Genomic DNA, 19164 nt, shown 5'->3' on the forward strand with positions numbered 1-19164 from the left:
CTCCTGGGTCAGATGGCTCACGTGGGAATCCAGTTGGTGTGCTATATTGCCAGGCATCTCCAGACAGCTGAGGCTCAGAGAGCACAGGCCTGGGGCTGTCCTAACTGGTGGACGGGTTTCTGAGCAGGTGGACATGCTGGGCCTTTCCAGTACAAGAGCTTGATTAAAGAAAGCTCACAGGGTGGGAATTTATTAGAGATACTAGCAGAGACGTTCCTTTGAGATACCCATACCTCATATGGCATATAGAGTCTTCACTCGTATGCACGCCCTCGTCTTTCCTTAGGGGTGCCAGCAGTTCCTGTGTGTAACCAGTATATGTCAGGGTAACTGGTCCTGGACCCAGGGAGGCGGTGGTAACTGGGGCCTTCTTTAAAATATGTGGTAGAATGGAAGGATTTGTGGACGTTGTGGGTCCTTCCCAGGAATGGTACATTCCTCAAGGTCATTAGTTGCAAATCCATCACAAGTTCTTTTTTTTTTTTTTTTTGAGATGGAGTCTCGCTCTGTCGCCCAGGTTGGAGTGCAGTGGCCGGATCTGAGCTCACTGCAAGCTCCACCTCCCGGGTTCACGCCATTCTCCTGCCTCAGCCTCCTGAGTAGCTGGGACTACAGGCGCCCGCCACCGCGCCTGGCTAGTTTTTTGTATTTTTTTAGTAGAGACAGGGTTTCACCGTGTTAGCCAGGATGGTCTCGATCTCCTGACCTCGTGATCCGCCTGTCTCGGCCTCCCAAAGTGCTGGGATTACAGGCTTGAGCCACCGCGCCCGGCCTCTTTTTTTTTTTTTTTTTTTGAGGCAGAGTTTCGCTCTTGTTGCCCAGGCTGGAGTGCAATGGCGCAATCTTGGCTTACCACAACCTCCGCCTCCCAGATTCAAGTGATTCTCCTGCCTCAGCCTCCCGAGTAGCTAAGATTACAGGCATGTGCCACCACACCCAGCTAATTTTGTATTTTTAGTAGAGACAGGATTTCCCCATGTTGGTCAGGCTGGTCTCGAACTCCCAACCTCAGGTGATCTACCCACCTTGGCCTCCCAAAGTGCTGGGATTACAGGTGTGAGCCACCGCACCCAGCCCACAAGTTCTAATCCGTATGGAATTGTTTTCTTTTTCCTTCCCATGAAGACCTTCAGTGGGATAAGCCAAGAGGCTGGGGACTGCCATGAGACTTAGAAGGGACACCCCAGAGCCTGGTGCTGTCTCTAGCTCCTCACGCAGACTCTCCTCCTCTCCTCCAGGACTCACTGCAGGGAATGGGCTCTGGGGAGGCATGATGAAGAGGCCACTTCAGGATATGTTGAGTCTGAAGTGCCCTTGAGACCTCCAGGTGGTGACATAGAGGATCTTCAGGGTCAGAGGAAAGGTGGCTTTAGGCATAATTAGCATGAGGATAGTGAATCGAAATGACAGGTGTAGGGATGTACATGGGTCTGTGGACATGGGTGGGTGAGGGGCCAGGGCTGACAGGTGTGGACATGGATGGGTGAGGGGGCAGGGCTGACAGGTGTGGGTGTGGGTGGGTGAGGGGGTAGGGCTGACAGGTGTGGGTGTGGGTGGGTGAGAGGGTAGGACTGATAGGTGTGGGTGTGGGTGGGTGAGGGGGCAGGGCTGACAGGTGTGGGTGTGGGTGGGTGAGGAGGTAGGACTGACAGGTGTGGACGTGGGTGGGTGAGGAGGTAGGACTGACAGGTGTGGACATGGGTGGGTGAGGAGGTAGGGCTGACAGGTGTGGGTGTGGGTGGGTGAGGGGGTAGGACTGACAGGTGTGGACATGGGTGGGTGAGGGGGCAGGGCTGACAGGTGTGGGTGTGGGTGGGTGAGTGGGCAGGGCTGACAGGTGTGGGTGTGGGTGGGTGAGGGGGTAGGACTGACAGGTGTGGACATGGGTGGGTGAGGAGGTAGGACTGACAGGTGTGGGTGTGGGTGGGTGAGAGAGCAGGGCTGACGGGTGTGGGTGTGGGTGGGTGAGGGGGCAGGGCTGATGGGTGTGGACCTGGGTAGGTGAGAGAGCAGGGCTGATAGGTGTGGGTGTGGGTGGGTGAAGGGGCAGGGCTGATAAGTGTGGACATGGGTAGGTGAGGGGGCAGGGCTGACAGATGTGGGTGGGCTAAGGGGACAGCACTGACAGGTGTGGGCCTGGTGGGCAGAGGGGCAGTGCTGGTGGAACCCCGTGATAACAGCCAGGTGAAAAGGGGCATGTGTGCCTGCAGCCAGGAAAGGCGGAAACCCAGGAGAGGAGAGATTTGTGCAGAGGCACCGTGGGACTGCATATCCCCGGGGCATCCAGGACAGGAAGGCTGAAACGCCTTTTGGGTGGGGGGTGGCGGGTCATGGGCTTGTGGTGGCCTGAGCCGCCGCTCCTCAGAGTAGTCCTGGCTTCCTCATTGTGTAGTGGTAGGTCCAACTTTGCATTGTCCCAAACGGAAGTAGCCCAGTTTGCACAGTCAATCATATCGTGGCCTAGATCATCCCGAGGGCTGATGGGGCTGAAGCCAGCATGGTGGGGCTGGAGCCGCACCCATGTGGGGTGGGGGCCGCATTACAAATGGGCTGAGGAAAGAACCCTCATATAGAGTGCTGGAAAACAGGAGAAAGGGAAGAAAAATGAAGTTATCCGAAGTTTGTTAAGCATCTTTTTACTGACTATTTTGGGTTTTTTTGGTGTAGAGGGTGTGTAGAAATTGAAAAGTAAACTCCAGTTCTGTTGAATTTAGTGTGACCGGTGCAGTGTGGAGCCCAGGCTGCCCAGCTCACACAAGCTCTTCTCTGGGAAAAGAAGAGCTTGTCCTTTGTTTGTTTGTTTTAATTGATGGTTTATTGTTTGTTTTTTAAGACGGAGTCTCACTCTGTCGCCAGGCTGGAGTGCCCTGGCTCGGTCTTGGCTCACGGCAACCTCTGCCTCCCTGGTTCAGGTGATTCTCCTGCCTCAGCCTCCCGAGTAGCTGGGATTACAGGCATGTGCCACCATACCCAGCTAATTTTTGTGTTTTTGGTAGAGACGGGATTTCACCAGGTTGGCCAGGAGGGTCTTGATCTCCTGACTTTTTGATCCACCTGCATCAGCCTCCCAAAGTGCTGGGATTACAGGCGTGAGCCACCGCGTCCGGCTGATGTTGTTTTTAGAACAGTTTTAGGTTTACAGAAAAATTGGATGGAGATTACAGACAGTTCACTCCCTTCCCCCTCAAATCTGCCAATCATTAACATCTTCTATAGTGTGTTACATTTGTTATAATTAATGAACTGATACTGATACTTCATTATGAAATAAAGTTTAGCATTAACATTAGGGTTTACTCCTGTGTTGTGCAGTTGTGTGGCTTTGGACAAATGCAGGAGAACAAGTTCCACCCAGTGCGGTGCAGAGCAGCCCCTGGCCTCAGACCCCCTGAGCCATACCTCCCCTTCTTTCCTCCCCTTGAACCCCCAGCAACTGCAAATCTCATTTCTGTCTCTTAAGACTCCCTTTTCCAAATTGTCACATCATCGGAATCATACAGTATGGAGCCTCTGCAGATTGGCCTCTTTCACTAGCAATATATGTTTACAGTTCCTCCAATGGCTTTTCAGGGCTTGATAGTTCATTGGTTTTTGTTGCTGCAAATATTCCATTGTTTGGATGTACACTGTATCCCTTCACCTATAAGAGCTTGCATTTTTGTGTGCAGTTTTATGATGACTCAAATTGCACTTGTAGATATATCTTAACAAACACTTTGTACAAAATAAGTATAGGGTTATTTTACTCACCCAAGTATTGTTAATTAGCAGAGCTCAATTCTTTGAATGTGTCAGTTTATCAAATTTACCTTCTGGGTTTGGAGTTTATTATTAAGATCCTGCATAGACTTCTTTTATTTATTTTTTTTATTTTAATGCATAGGATCTTTTGCCAGAAATGAAGGCATACTGGCCTGATGTAATTCACTCGTTTCCCAATCGCAGCCGCTTCTGGTAAGTCCCAGCCTCTGATTGCTGTCTTGATTGCTGTCTGAGCGGGTGTGGGGAGCGTGATGAATCGCTCTAAGTGGAAACTGTGTGGGAAGCAAGATAACAGAATCTGTCTTACGGGGCTGAGCAGTTTGAACAACCTTTTATGAGATATGATTCTGTTATGGCATTTTTGGTGCCTTTCTCCAATGTATAAAAAAATGAAAGCAAGTGGAATTTACCTTATAAGCCTGTTTTCTAACCTATGTGATATTTATTACTTTGCTTGAAAACTTTTCTCAGCCAGCCACAATGGCTCATGCCCGTAATCCTGGCACTTTGGGAGGCTGAGGTGGGTGGATTGCTTGAGTCCAGGAGTTCGAGACCAGTCTGGTAATATGACAAAATGCCGTCTCTACCCAAAATTTAAAAAGTCAGCCAGATGTGGTATTGTGTGTCTGTGGTCCCAGGAGCTCAAGGTTGCAATGAGCTGTGATCAGCTGGGGTGATAATCAGCCTGGGTGATGGGGGTGGTGAGACCCTGTCTCAAAAAAAGAAAAAAAAATGAAACAAATTTTCTCTTCTGAGGCTCAACAAAGTAAAATGCTTGCATATCTAAGAATTAGTCTGTATCAGACAGGAGAGAATATTTCTTAAGGAAATTGTGCTCCTGTCTTGAAATACATTAAGAAAAAAGAGAACAGCCACAGCGGTTCACACCTGTAATCCCAGCACTCTGGAAGGCCAAGGCAGGTGGATCACTTGAGGTCAGGAGTTCAAGACCAGCCTGGCCAACATGGCAAAACTCCATCTCTACTAAAAATACAAAATTTAGCTGGGCACAGTGGCATACACTTGTAATCCCAGCTACTTGGGAGTCTGAGGCAAGAGAATCAATTGAACTCAGTAGGTGGAGGTTGCAGTGAGCCGAGATCATGCCACTGTACTCCAGCCCAGGTGACAGGGCAAGATTCCATCTCAAAAAAAGAAGATGTCTTCTAAGATGATGATCTCATGCCTATGACTTAGGGAGGAGAGAAAGTGAGACTTAGCATGTGAGGCTGAGACCTCAGTCAGGGTGAAGTGCCTTTAAGTTCAGCCGAAGCTGAGCCTAGGACCTAAATGCCATGTTGAATTCAAGGTAGTTTTTAAAATAATGGCTTTTTTAATAACATGAAGTGAATTCCTTTTATTAACATTATGTTAACTGAAGGTAATTATTTTCTCTATCCCACTTCAATGTTGCAATTTATAATTCAGATTACAACCCATCAAATTTTAGGTAGGAAGGTTAACCTAGTAATATTTTTGTGTGTAATTTTTAGGAAAGTTATAAGTTAAGTTTAGAAGAAAGCTTTTTAAAACCAAATGAAATGGAAGTGATGTCCGTCTTCCTAGTTCATCAGTGTGGCAGTGAAGTGGCCTTAGGATTCACGGACCCTCAATCTGTGCACTGAATCGCCCTTGAGTACAGAGAACCACTCTTAATGAAAATTTGGATGGTGAATGGTTCAGGTCTCAGTCACCTGTTCTGCACAGCCTGTGTTCCAGAAAATTATTTCAAAATAATGGCCATGATAAGTTGAAATGGAAGAAGATAGGAAAAAAAATTGTATGTCACTTCACAGTGTACTTCAGATAATGAGCCTATGGTAACTGAGTTATATGAAAGAGAATTTTTCCAGTTGTTACAATGTTCCATGATAGAGTCTGTCAGACTAGCCAAATGGCTGAAAATAAATCAGCAAACATGCAAAGGCCTTCAGTGAGCTGGATCTTGAGCATTTAATCAAAACAGTGTGGGCAAAGTATGCATTTATTTTTGTGCTCTGATAAAGGCAAGATGACTTACTTTAAATTTTCAAGTTGAGAGTTGAATTACACACTTAAAAAAACTGTCTGGTTCTAAATGAAAAGGATAAATCTCACACACAAATTAATATTTATATTTTTGAGTGCTCCTAAATACAAAATATCGGGGAGGAGCTCCTGTCTGGGCTGTGTCACCCAGTCCTGTGCCTATCACTCAGGTCACCTAACTCCATGGGGATTGGCCTCTGGCTTCTCCACCTCTGCTCCTTGGGCAGAGGAAGGTGTCACAGCACTGCTGTGGAATGTGTCTTTGGGCATAACCGGCCCTGAGGATTGGCTGCCTCTTGTGGCCCAGCGGGCCAGGTGACGGTGGGTAGGTGAGCCCAGGACATCCGTTCCTGGCTGCATCTACGCTTGGTATATGGGTGAGTCAGGGTGTCTCTCAGCATGGAGGGCAACACGCTGAGTCACTTCGCATTGGTGACTGACCGTTTTGATGCTTAAAAACGGTCCAGTTCCAAATGAAGTGTGAGTGAATGTCATTGAGCTCCGTGAATATCAGTCTATTTCCAACATCTGTTGAGTTAAGCTTGCTCCAAGAATAATGATGGCTGACATTTGCAGTTTATTGTGAGCAAGGAACTGTTTTCATTCGTGTGGAAGGGCTCGGCGCACCTCATCTCACCTGCAGAATTACCTCTGTTTTATAGCAACTAAGTCACCTGGAATTCAGGTTACATTTCAATTAGTTTAAAATAATCTCTTTTTTTCTACCCCATAGGATATAGGAAGTTATCAGGTAATTCGCTCTGGAAAGTCTTCTAGATGAAGATAGTTACTCATCCACTTTTATCCTTCCTGTTTTCAACTTTTCATCGTTTTCTGCGACTTAAGTCGATAGGAATTATTTAAAACTAGTATTTTGGATGAATTTTGCCAATGAATTAATGCACATTTAGATTATATTTTTAAGACTGGATATAAGTGCTTTATAAGTGTTTGCATGAATGTTATTTATTAAAACATCATGAATTCATCACTAATAAAGCTGAGGAAATCTGATTCCCATTTTGTCTTTTCATGCTAATGATGATAAACATCTGAATGACACGCCGGTCATTCTGAAGGTGGCTGTCAGTCTCGTCAGCAGTTGATTGGACGGCAGCCCAGTGCAGTGGGAAGGGCGCTGACCTTGGACTTGAGAGTGGCCTTCAAGGGCAGGCTCTGGGTGACCTTTCAGCAAGTCCCCTGGCCCTTCTGGGCGTCCGTTCCCTGTCTCTAAACTAGCAGTGATATTTTCGCCTTGCAGAGTTTTGAGAACCAAATGAAGAACGTGAAAGATTTTTGTAAGCCTGTAATCTGCAGTAAAATATCGGGAATCATTGTCGGTGACCACATGTTTCTGGAATACAAATTGCGTTCATGTGCAGCCCTTTGGTTATAGGCTGTTCAGTTGTTCTTATTGTCCTCTATGTAGAATGGATGCTTGAGCTATCATTTGTAGCAGCTGAAATGGAAAATGGGCCTGAGGTGTTTCCTGGTAATTAGCTGTCCTGCCTTTCCGTGGCTGGTTGCTTAGAAATGACAGTTTGTGCCACTCTGCGAAATTCCCTGGCTGCGAAGCACCCACTCGCTGCAGGAAGGAGACCACACGCTGCTTTGTGAATCAGTGGGGGGTTAGGGCAGCATCGTGTTCTTTTTTCTCAGCTTTGATTTGTTGTTAATTGAGCAAGCTGTAATTGTAGACGTGAACTGAAACTGATTATTTCATCGTGGGGGATTGAAATAATTGCCTATGTTGCATATAAGGAATTTTATCCTTCCTACTTTGTAAAAGAAATGACATGCCTACTGCACGGGAATAGTCTGTGCTAAGAGAAAACATGCTTGAGCATTTTTATTAGGAATCAGTTTCATTACCTTTTTTTTTTTTTTTTTTTTTTTTTGAGACAGAATTTCTCTCTTGCCCAGGCTATAGTGCAATGGCATGATCTCGGCTCACTGCAACCTCTGCCTCCCCGGTTCAAGCGAATCTCCTCTTCAGCCTCCTGAGTAGCTGGGATTTCAGGCACCTGCCACCACACTCGGCTAATTTTTTTGTATTTTTAGTAGAGATGGGTTTCACCATGTTGGTCAGGCTGGTCTCAAACTCCTGATCTCAGGTGATCCACCGCCTTCAGCCTCCCAAAGTGTTGGGATTACAAGTCTGGGCCATTGCGCCCAGCCTGTTTCATTACTTTTAAGTGGAGATTGTTTTCTAATCCTCACAGGAAGCATGAGTGGGAAAAGCATGGGACCTGTGCCGCCCAGGTGGACGCGCTCAACTCCCAGAAGAAGTACTTTGGCAGAAGCCTGGAACTCTACAGGGAACTGGACCTCAACAGGTGGGTGCGCCCTTCCCCCTGCTGCACTTCCCAGTGGGGATCCCTGCTGTCTCCCAAGCCTGACGGCTAGATCCAGGGGAGTGAGTGTAGACCACGCTGCCCTCCATCAGCTTCTGCATGTGCACTGTTTGGCCAGTGGGATCGTTCCTGAGGAATGTTCTGTGCCTACCGAGCCTTTCCGGATCATTCTACATCACGATCACATAGAGTGGGTGCAGAGTATTGGGATGCCTATCTGGGCACCATCTCATCATCAGAGTCGGCCGTAGGGAAAATGAGGACTCCAACCAGCGCGTGCCTTTCTCAGCCATGATTCCTGATAAAGGATAGTGCATTAACAGGTCGTTTCCTTTTCCCTAGAAAGATGGAGCCTCAGGAAGTCTGTGGGTCTTTGTCACAGAGCTCCTGGAACAAACAGGCAGGAAAGAGATGTTCGCCAGGGTTCTTTAAGCCCCAGAAATGACCCAAACCTGCCTGAATCATCCCTGCCTACCCTCACCTCAGTTCTCGAGAAGGGAAATATGTTGTCGCCACTTGAACCAGTGAACTTGTAAAAAAAAAAAAAAAAAAAGTGCCTCCTGAGGGCCACGTCCAGTCCACTCACTGTCCAAATCTGGTTGTTAGAGAGCCTGGATGTTTCAGTGTGTCAGTGTCTTAGCTGTTCTCACTGACCTTCATCATAAGAGGTCATAATAAACCAGTGAAGTGCTAAAAACCATGACAGGCGATTGCACAGCCTCTGTGTTGCTGCTTTTGCAATTTACGCAGCTTGTTTTAGAGCAATTCTCCTTCAAATCAGAATAATACCAGGAGCCTTTGCTAATCAGCTGTATTTAAGGTTTCTGAATTAAATCTGCTTAAAAGATGAATAAACCTCCATTGCTTATCTAGACATGTGCTTTACCTCAATGCACAAAATTGTCTCACACAGATGGTCTCCTGTGTCATCTGATGAAACGCGGTCTAACAGCTGCGACTTGGATGGGATAGAGCTCAGGCGCTGATAGAAGAGGGGCTTGGCACGGTTAGCGGGGACCAAGATTACATCAAATAATGCCCTGTGAATAAGCTTTTTCAAAAATCACCTCCCAGAGCTCACGGCTTTAGGTGGGCCTTTTCATCCTGGTTCTGACACTAACTAGTTGTACAATTTGTGTATCTGACCTCTAGATCTTCTTTCCATGCTGTAAAATAAATGGATAGGTTGCCATCAACCCTGAAGTCTCTTCTAGCTCTTAAAATCTGCACTACCAAGTACATACGCTAAGAAACGTACACAGACCTCTACACTTTGATTTGTATATAGTTTGTGTATATAATTTGCTCTATATAATTTAATTTTGGGTTTTTAATAGAGGAAGCATTGCTTTCTTGCAGTAAGAGTAATATTTTAGGAAACATTTTCTCACCCAAAAAATGTAGCTAATTAGCTGTTCAAAAGTCATTGTGGGCCGAGTGTGGTGGCTCATGCATATAATCCCAGCACTTTGGGAGGCTGAGGTGAGTAGATCACCTGAGGTCAGGAGTTCAAAACCAGCTTGGCCAACAAGGTGAAATCCCATCTCTACTGAAAATACAAAAATTAGCCGGGTGTGGTGATGCATGCCTATAATCCCGGCTACTCGGGAGGCTGAAGCAGGAGAATGGCTTGAACCCAGGAGGCATAGGTTGCAGTGAGCTGAGATCGTGCTATTGCACTACAGCCTGTGCAAACAAGAGGAAAACTGTCTCAAAAAAAAAAAAAAAAAAAAAAAGTCATTATGACGATTAACCAAGAGAGTGTGTTAGGTAGCTCCTGGAGCACAGGAGACTTACAATTAAAAAGAAAGTCTGGGCCGGGCGCGGTGGCTCAAGCCTGTAATCCCAGCACTTTGGGAGGCCGAGACGGGCGGATCACGAGGTCAGGAGATCGAGACCATCCTGGCTAACACGGTGAAACCCCGTCTCTACTAAAAAATACAAAAAACTAGCCGGGCGCGGTGGCGGGCACCTGTAGTCCCAACTACTCGGGAGGCTGAGGCAGGAGAATGGCGTGAACCCGGGAGGCGGAGCTTGCAGTGAGCTGAGATCCGGCCACTGCACTCCAGCCTGGGCACAGAGCAAGACTCCGTCTCAAAAAAAAAAAAAAAAAAAGAAAGTCTGTCATTGCTGAAAGACTGGAAGGGTAGGAACCACTTTGGAGATAACAAGAAAGATGCCCACTGTTTCAAAATATGGGTCTTACGGTCCTGACCCTGCTGCAGAGTGCTGGTGCTTTCCAGGCTGACTCCATAAACCAGTTCATTTAATCAAACAGAGAAAGGAGGATAAATGGATACTGCCGAAAATTTTAAAATCAGTTTTCTAAATAATTCATCTCTGTATCCAACAAATAGCTTATTAAGTGGCTCCTACTTATACTTGTTGAAACTCAGTAGCTTTCCTGCTATGGCTTGGATGTGGTTGGTTTATCCCCACCAAATCTCATGTTGAAATTTGATCACCAGTGTGGAGGTGGGAGGTGTCTGAGTTGTGGGGAAGGATCCCTCATAAATAGATTAATGCCCTCTTGCAGGGGTGAGCGAGTTCCCATTCAGTGCCCCAGAGAGCTGGTTGTTAACAGGAGCCTGGCACCGCCCCCACCCCCTGGCTTCCTCTCTGGCCATGTGATCTCTGTACACACCAGCTCCCCTTTGCCTTCTGCCATGAGCGGGAGCTTCCTGAGGCCCTTGCCAGAAGCAGAATCTGGTTCCATGCTTCTTGGACAGCCTACAGTCCCGTGAGCCAAATAAACCTCTTTTTTAAATAAATTACCAAGCCTCAGGTGTTCCTGTATAGCAACACTGGACAGACTAAGACACACACATACACACACACACACACACACACGACGTGAGCAAAACTCTTAAGTCCTGGAGTCCCTGTTGGGATTCAGCAGGGCCTAGTGCTGCCCCGCCTTTGCTGTAGATGGGGATGATGGGTCTTGTATTCATTCATTCATTCAGTAAATGTTCACCGAGGGCCTGCAAGGGCAAAGCACTACTGAGAGTATGTTTGCTAGAACCTATAAAGAATAATTATTAGAAAATTATATTCTTAATTTCTGCAAGGGAAATCTATAATTCTTAGTGCCTTAATTTTAATCTAAAAATAAAATTAAGAAGTCAAAATTTAAGACCCCTCATTTTTCCTCGTAAACTGGTATCACAAATTATCTTTTTCTCATAGGTTGGCTTTTCAAATTATCATAAACTGTAACAGACTGGGCACAGTGGCTCATGCCTGTAATCCCAACACTTTGGGAGGCCAAGGCGGGGTGGATCATGAGGTCAGGAGTTCACGACCAGCCTGGCCAACATGGTGAAACCCCATCTCTACTAGAAATACAAAAATTAGCTGGGCATGGTGGTGCACCTAATCCTAGCTACTCAGGAGGCTGAGGCAGGAGAATCTCTTGAAACCAAGAGGCAGAGGTTGCAGTGAGCCGAGATCACACCACTGCAGTCCAGCCTGGGCCACAGAGCAAGACTCTGTGTCAAAAAAAATAAAATACAATACAAAACTGTAACATTTTTTTCTTCACTTCATAGTATGAAGGCAGCAAACCTGAAAAACCACAAATCATCTTGAAGCAAAGTTCTCAGGGTTCCCACAGACTCAGATGAGCTGATGGCCCGTCCTAGAGTACCCACAGATAAAGACCTGGGATGAGTGCCAAGCTCATCTCAACTCAGCAGAAAGTATGGTGCCGGGCTAGGTGCTGCATTTCCCCACATCTTTCTCTCTTTGCCTTACTCCCTTGATCACCCAGGTCAGGAGCATGGTACCCAATAGACATGTAACACAAGCCACAGATGTCATTTAAAATGTTCTAGTAGCGTCATTAAAAGGAGCAAAAACAGGTTAAATTAATTTCAAAAATATTTTATTAAACTCAATATATCAAAAATAGGATCATTGAAACTTAGGATAAATATTAAAAAATTCATGAGCTAGTTTACATTTTTTTTTTTTTTTTTTGCTGCAAAGTCTGAAACCTGTTATTCATACAACACCAACAGCTAGGGTATGCGAGGTCCTGTGGGTTCGGGCCATGTCTGGGGCTGAAAGGACCCTGGCCCGGCATCTCAGTCCTTGTTCCAGGAACTCTGTGGCCAAGACAGTCTGACAATCAGTTAGTGCCCACAGAGGCTGTCAAAGTCCTTGTGTCCACTCTGTGATCATGATCTAGAATTTTCTACAAAGGCTTGAATATGGGGAACTAGGATATTCTTCTGGAATGATACAGAATTTTTACAGTGTACCTTTATAATTTAATACGTGAATTCTGTATATGGTAGTTTGGTAGGATTCTGTGTAGCAGTGCTTTAGGAGGCGACTGAAAGCTATAGGGACTTAACATATGGTTGTGTATTGCTTAGTGATGGGGCATAAAATTGTCATTATGTGAATATCTTGGAGTGCACTTACTTAGCTGATACAGCCCACGACACACCTATGCTTTGTGGTATAGCCTGTTGCTGTGAGGCTACAAACCTGTACAGCGTGTGACTGTACCGAGTACTGTAGGCACCTGTATGTAACAGTGGTAAGGATTTGTGTATCTAAACATATCTCAACATAGAAAAGGCACAGTAGAAATATGGTCATATGGGACCGCCCTCGTACCTGCAGCCCTTCACTGACTGAATGTTGAAATGTGGTGCATGACTGTTCAAAGATTTGACCAAATGCAGTTTACCAGGATAAGCCTGGAATCCAATTTCATTTGCTATCTTTTAAAGCAGGTGTGGCAAATGGGTGGTGCTCTGTGTGCCAACTCCACTTGGTGGTGGCCCCTGTGCTCCCATGCTCCGGAGTCAGGAACTGGAAAGGGTGTCTGGAGCAGTTAGTGTGTGTGCTGAGGGGTGGGAAGGCAGGAACTGGGAACCATGTATTTTCTGTCCATGTTGACATATTTGTTGCATAAAGTCATAGAAAAAAAGCACTTTCCTTTAAGAGTGTCTTAATTTTTGCCATGAAATGTGATATCTGAAAAGAACAAGAAAGGAAAATGGACCTTCATTATACAGCTAACTTTTTTAAATTTAAATTTTAGTGTGCTCCTAAAATTGGGGATAAAACCATCCATCAATTACTACCAAGTAAGTCTTGCTTTTGCTTCTTTTCTCATGTGTATCTCCTGGGGACCTCCAGCAGGGCCATTTCAGCCTCTGAGTCAGTGGACTGTAAAGTGACCCAATGCAACCCCCCTTCCTACTTAACTCTTATCATTTAAACAGATTTTATTTGCATTTTATTTTCCTGTGCATGTTGCGTATGAACTGAAGGCTTCTTAGACCAGTGATTTGGAAGCACAGATTCATGGCTCCTTTTCTGAGAAACGTGTGCTCCAGGGTCCAACAGAGCAGGTGGAATCTGCAGTTTGAAGAGCCACATTCACTTTTATAATACAGTCTTATGTTTGTGGTTTGTTTTCGTGATAAAATTGTGATTTGTTTTATGATTAAAAAAAAAAAGACTATAGACATTTAAGCATGATGAGATGTCATTAGCTGGTAAGCATATACAAAAAGTTGTTTTTGGCCAGGTGTGGTGTAAATCCCAGGACCTTGGGAGGCTGAGGCTGGAGGATTGCTTACGGCTAGAAGTTCAAGACCAGCCTGGGCAACAAAATGAGACCTCTACAAAGAAGTAAAAGCCACTGAGCATGATAGTATGTGTCTGTGGTCTCAACTATTCAGGAGGCTGAGGTCAGAGGATTGCTTGAGCCCAGGAATTTGAGGCTGCAGTGAGCCATGGTCGCCCCACTGCACTCCAGTCTGGGTGACAGCCAGATCACATCTCTTAAAGGCAAAGAAAAAGTAGTTGTTTTCCACTCTTGGTTGCCTGTTTTTGTAAACAAAATTGTAATCCTTTATTACCTGGGGATGCTTGTACTCCCATAATGTAGCTGCCATAGAGACCGACGTGTCACCCACAAAGCCTGGGATATTTACGATGTGGACCTTTATGGAAAGTGTTTGCAGACTCTTGCCTTAGAGAAATGTATCAGATTCTTTGAGATAGTTTTCGTATTTGTCACATGTTGTAGATTTAGAAAAAGGTTGAAAGTCGCTGATTTTAGCAGTTCTGGGGTGATGGCTGTATGTTGAACAATTATTTTGGTGCCTTGAGAGTTGGAGAAATAAATTGGCAACAGTGTCTGCTCTCAGTGGTGTCTGCTTACCTGTGCAGCCATTTTTCCAGGGTGTGGGGAGCAGTGGGAAGGAGTCTGCCAGCCCTTTCCAGACTCCCCAACAACCACAACCCCGGGAAGCTGTAAGATGATTGCTTGCAGGGCCCTCACAGTCCCCACCTGGACTCGTGTGCGAATAGATGAGGCGAATGTGCCTGCCATGTTTGCCCAGAACTTGGCGTTCAGGGAACTGATTCCAGTGGTGGTAAAAGCCACAGCGACCACACACTTGCTGAGCTGTTTCCAGGTGCTAATGGCGTGTGATTGGGCATCAGAAACTGCACGGTGGATACTCAGAGTTCTGTCCTTTGAAAGGAGTTTGATTTATCATCAGGAGAGACTTTCTGCTTTCACGTCCAGCATCCAGCCGCTTGTCCACTCATCTGTTTTATGGGAAAATCAGGGCTGTGGGAGAACCCAGGAGAGTTGCTGACCCATACATTTCCTGGGAAATACATTGCTGAGATGGAGGCCTGCAGCCTGCCCAGGCCCTGCGGGGAGTGGCTCGGTGGAGCAGAGCTGGGGGCTGGAAGATATGAGACCAGTTGCCACTTGAGAGGGATCAGGGGGAGAGCAGGAAGTTTGGGAAGAGGCCGGGTGGGAGCCACAGACGTGAGGACCTCATCCTCCAGCAGCACTGAGCTCTGAGTAGGCTGGGGTGTTTGCTTGTTGCTGTGGTTGCCTGGTGCTGGGGAGAGACTAGGGACAGAGACCCTCCAAGTAGGCCACATAGTGGGGGAGTCTTGGCCCATGGCCATGCAGCTGGAGAAGAAGCGATAGTGTGAAGGAGGCCAAGGCGTTGGGGCAGGAATGGCAGCCAGTAACCAGGCGGTCAGTGGAGCAGGTTCTCAGGAGGTCACAGGAGAGCTTCCTGGAAGGAGTGGACAGTGTCTGGGCAGACAGGCAGGCAAGGGGCAAAAGGCATCTGCTGGAGCTGGTGACCCCAGCTCGGTGCCCCCCAAAGCCAGAGCATGAGGCTTAGAGGATGCAGGTGTCCTCCTAGGAGGTTTGACTCACAAGGCACGAGGCAGAAGCGGGGGGGAGGATTCCCTCAGTAGAGCGGGGAGGAGGCCCCTTGTCTGAGAGGAGGTTGGAGCACATGGGGGTCTAGGTTTGCAGTTTTGGGACCGGTACCTGAGGGGTCCCAGGGCCTGCCTTCTGTGAAGGAGAATGTGTCCGCCGTGGGAAGGGGGTTGGGAGAGAGGGAGACTTCAGAGTGGGCAGGGCTGAGAAAGCTTTGTGGGCCATGAAAGGCGGAGTAGGAGTCGGTGGATGAGGGTGGCTGTGGCAGGTGGCATTTCAGGTGAGACAGCTTGGGAGGGAGTGTGGGGCCCGGAAAGACACTGGGAGGAGGAGAGCTCCGCTCTCCAGAGAAACAGGAGTAGAGAGAAAAACGGAGCCGCAGTGAGCGGCTTGTGGTCTGGGGATGAAGCCCAGGATGACAATATCTTCTGCTTTGCTGGTGGGGATGAGGGCTTCATTCTCACACCTGTGCTGGGTTCTGTCCCTGCCAGCCAGGGGAGAGCAGGACCCTGCCACTGTTGCGCTTGGGATAGCCCAGAACTGTCAGATCTTTTCTGTTGAAGTTTAATTTCTAATACACTTGTATTTAATATCAGGTTGCAGATTTTAAAGATGCCCTCGCCAGAGTATATGGAGTGATACCCAAAATCCAGTGCCTTCCGCCAAGCCAGGTTAGACAGTTATGTTGTGTCTTCCTTTTTTTCTCAAGAAGACAGGTTCTAGTTTCCTGATGGCTTTGTCTTCACCATACTGTTCCCATGGGCAGACTTGTATTTGTGCATTTGTGTCTGTATATGTGGGCATGTGCTGTGTGTGTGCGTGAGTGTGTACATGCCTGTGTACATGTGCTGTGTGCACCTTTGTGAGTGTGTCCATGCATGTGGGCATGTGCTGTGTGTGTGCATGGTTCTGTGCATCTGTGTGCATGTGCCGTGTGTGTATGTGCACGTATGGGCATGTTCTGCATGTGTGCACAGGCCTGCGCATCTGTGTATGTGGGTGTGCATGTATGTCTGTGGGAGCATGTGCTGTGTGTGAGCAGGCAGGGTTCCTTGACAGCATGCGAGGACAGGGTTGTCTTCTTGCTTATCTTTAACAAGAATATACCTGTTCTTTTAGCAATAGGGTACTGCTGCCCTTTTGGCCTATAAAAGCCATTTTTTTCTCCTAATATCTTAATAGGTATGTTGAGTGCTGTTCTATCTGTATCTTTGTTAATTTTCTCTAAGATAAAAGCAGAGGCTTTTCACCAGGGCTGCCAGGCTGGCCTCTGATGGTGACCAGGAGATCCAAGCCCCAAGCCCAGCTCCACTGCCCACAGGCAAGTCGCCTAGAGCCACCCGTTCCAATTTAGTGCATGTCAGCCTTCTGCTAAATGAACGATCTGTTCTTGGAAACTCGAACCTGTGGTGTGGAGCCTCTGCTTTTGTTATCTTCAAGTTCTGAAAGTTCATGATCATAAGACCTTGATGATAATCCAAGATCTGAATTCTAAAGTGTCTTTCATCGTTTATTTTTAGGATGAAGAAGTACAGACAGTTGGTCAGATAGAACTGTGCCTCACTAAGCAAGACCAGCAGCTGCAAAACTGCACTGAGCCGGGGGAGCAGCCGTCCCCCAAGCAGGAAGTCTGGCTGGCAGATGGGGACACTGAGAGCCGGGGTCTGAGGGTCTGTGAAGATGGCCCAGTCTTCTATCCCCCACCTAAAAAGATAAAGCACTGATGCCCAAGTTTTGGAAATACTCTGTTTTAAAAAGCAAGAGAAATTCACAAACTGCAGCTTTCTAAAAAACAACTCCAAAGTGAAGTTTTGTGTGTGCTTTTTCACAGCAAGCCTTTCTGTTTGCTTTGCTGTTTCCCTTCCATGCCTGTGAATTGGATGTTGTGGTCCATGTAGAGTGAGTGTGTGCAGCGTACATGGGGAGAGAGGAACTCTCCCACGCCTCAGTGGCTGTTTTGTCCTTTGGATAAAGCTCACAGATTGTTTTTTTTTTCCTTCTCGATTAAGCTCTTCAGTGCCCTGGTAAATCAGACAGGCATACTTGGAATTTGGACAGATGGCGCCGATTCAGGGGACTCTCTTACTTGAGTTTACCCCTCAGAGCCTGTTGCCTTCTTGGTGCAGGGACCCCGTCCAGACGAAGAGCTCTGCGCATGGCAGGAGCCCATGCTGATGCCTGGTGGGCCCGGGTGGTGTCTCTAGCTCAGAGTAGGTCTGTTCCATGTGGCCAAAGCCCCAGGACATTGTTCCTTAGCCAGCTGCTCCCTTGTTGGAAGACTTGTGTGGTCACGGGTGTGTCCTGGAACGGTGACTTTGCCCCTCCTGCCCTAGGAGATTTGGGTGTATTCACAGAGCAGCCAGCCGCTGTCTCCGTCAGAGCAGTCTCTTCCGGGTTACTGGAAGGGCAGTTTCTGTCAGGCCTCACTTCCTTCTTATCAGAGGGTCGCTGCACTGATACGTATTTAGAAATGTACATGGAGCCCCCAGAGAAGTGTGCCTCCGTTGTGTGTTCCAGAACCAGAGGTGCCCTTTCCTTCTAGATATGTGATGACATGGCTTTCACGTCAGGCAGACTGCTGCACCCACGGTCTCGGTCTGCCGTGCAGGGATTTCGCTTGTGGAGTGAGGCGTCTGGGGACTGTGCAGTGGGGAACTTTCCATGTGTTGTTAAGACAACCTGTTAACATTGTCTTCTCCCACGTCTCCTGGCCTCTTCTCTCTTTAAATCCTTTTCTCTCTTTGTCTTAATCACATTAACATCGTATTTATGTTTTATTCAACACACATTTACAATAGAACTTACACTGTGCCAGGCGTTGTGTTCAACACGTGAAATATTTAATCCCCAGAATAACCATATTGTCAACATAATTTACCAAAAAAGCCAGCTTGATCAATGCTTGTGAATATTTGGCTTTACTCGCCCATTTAAAGAAGAGATTTTCAAATTGGCTGAAACCAAAACCTCACTTTATGGTGTCTACAAGACAATCTGAAATGCAGAATGTTCAGAGAGAGACAAAGGTTTACCAGGCAGATGGGATAGTGAGAAAGCAGATGTTGGCAGTCCTGATCCTAGACTAAGTGGCCTCTGTGTCCCCCGCAGGCATTAAAGGAGACGCAGGACGGCCCTCTGCCCCTCCGGAAATGAGCTCTGCGGTAAGAGCTCATTTCCCTGAGACAGGCAGCACCCAGCCAGGCCTGACAGCTTCTTCAGACGGACAGAGGGAGATGATCAGGGATTTCATGGAAGCAGTCCCTTTATTTTGCCGCCTCTGTAATAGAGGGAGGAGCTCAGCCCTCTTCTGCATGCTGGGGGGAAGGCTAGTGGAGCCCAAGGGTCCAGGGTCCCCAAGTTGTCATTGTCCCTCGGCCCTTCTCTGAGCTCATTTCTGTCTCCAGTGTTTTTCTGTGGCGTGGCAGGGCAGGATTTGTTTCTGTCGGGAACTGGTGATTTGTGTTTGGATGCCTGTGAAAGGGACAAGGTCTGATTTGTTTTGCACCTGGAAGGGCATTATTCCTGCATTCGCTCTGGGTCCTTGGGCAGTGGGTGTACTTCAGGGTGTGGACCCTTAAGCCTCAGAGTCCTTTAAATTATGTCAATTCTTTTTTTGAGTCATTTTGCAAACATGGCCCAAGGCTCGGGTTTTATCTTCATTATTCCCAGATGAGCTGGTGGATTTGAACAGACTTCCTATTCAAATTGCATTTATTTTATAGCCTTGGGGGGTCAAGGAAAGCAGCTCCTCAGAGGCTGTCTGCAATCGACTGCCTTTGCAGTTTTTAAACAAGTCAT

The 19164-nt window shown here is 47.1% G+C and overlaps 1 protein-coding gene and 1 pseudogene across 1 annotated transcript in view; both read left to right on the plus strand.

The window, feature by feature from the left end:
• RNASET2 (ribonuclease T2) overlaps positions 1–17174 on the plus strand; it is a 28079-nt gene extending 10905 nt beyond the window's left edge. Inside the window, exons 5-9 of the mRNA XM_038001199.2 lie at positions 3884–3954; positions 8013–8126; positions 13204–13249; positions 15963–16037; positions 16887–17174. Of these exons, the coding sequence (XP_037857127.1) occupies positions 3884–3954; positions 8013–8126; positions 13204–13249; positions 15963–16037; positions 16887–17090 (510 nt within the window). The 3' untranslated portion in view covers positions 17091–17174. The remainder of the gene's footprint in view (positions 1–3883; positions 3955–8012; positions 8127–13203; positions 13250–15962; positions 16038–16886) is intronic.
• Positions 328–1276, plus strand: LOC119625240 (protein GVQW1-like; annotated as a pseudogene).
• Positions 17175–19164: the final 1990 nt, after the last annotated feature.

The sequence above is a fragment of the Chlorocebus sabaeus genome, chromosome 13 (genome assembly GCF_047675955.1).
Source record: "Chlorocebus sabaeus isolate Y175 chromosome 13, mChlSab1.0.hap1, whole genome shotgun sequence".
NCBI lineage: Eukaryota > Metazoa > Chordata > Mammalia > Primates > Cercopithecidae > Chlorocebus > Chlorocebus sabaeus.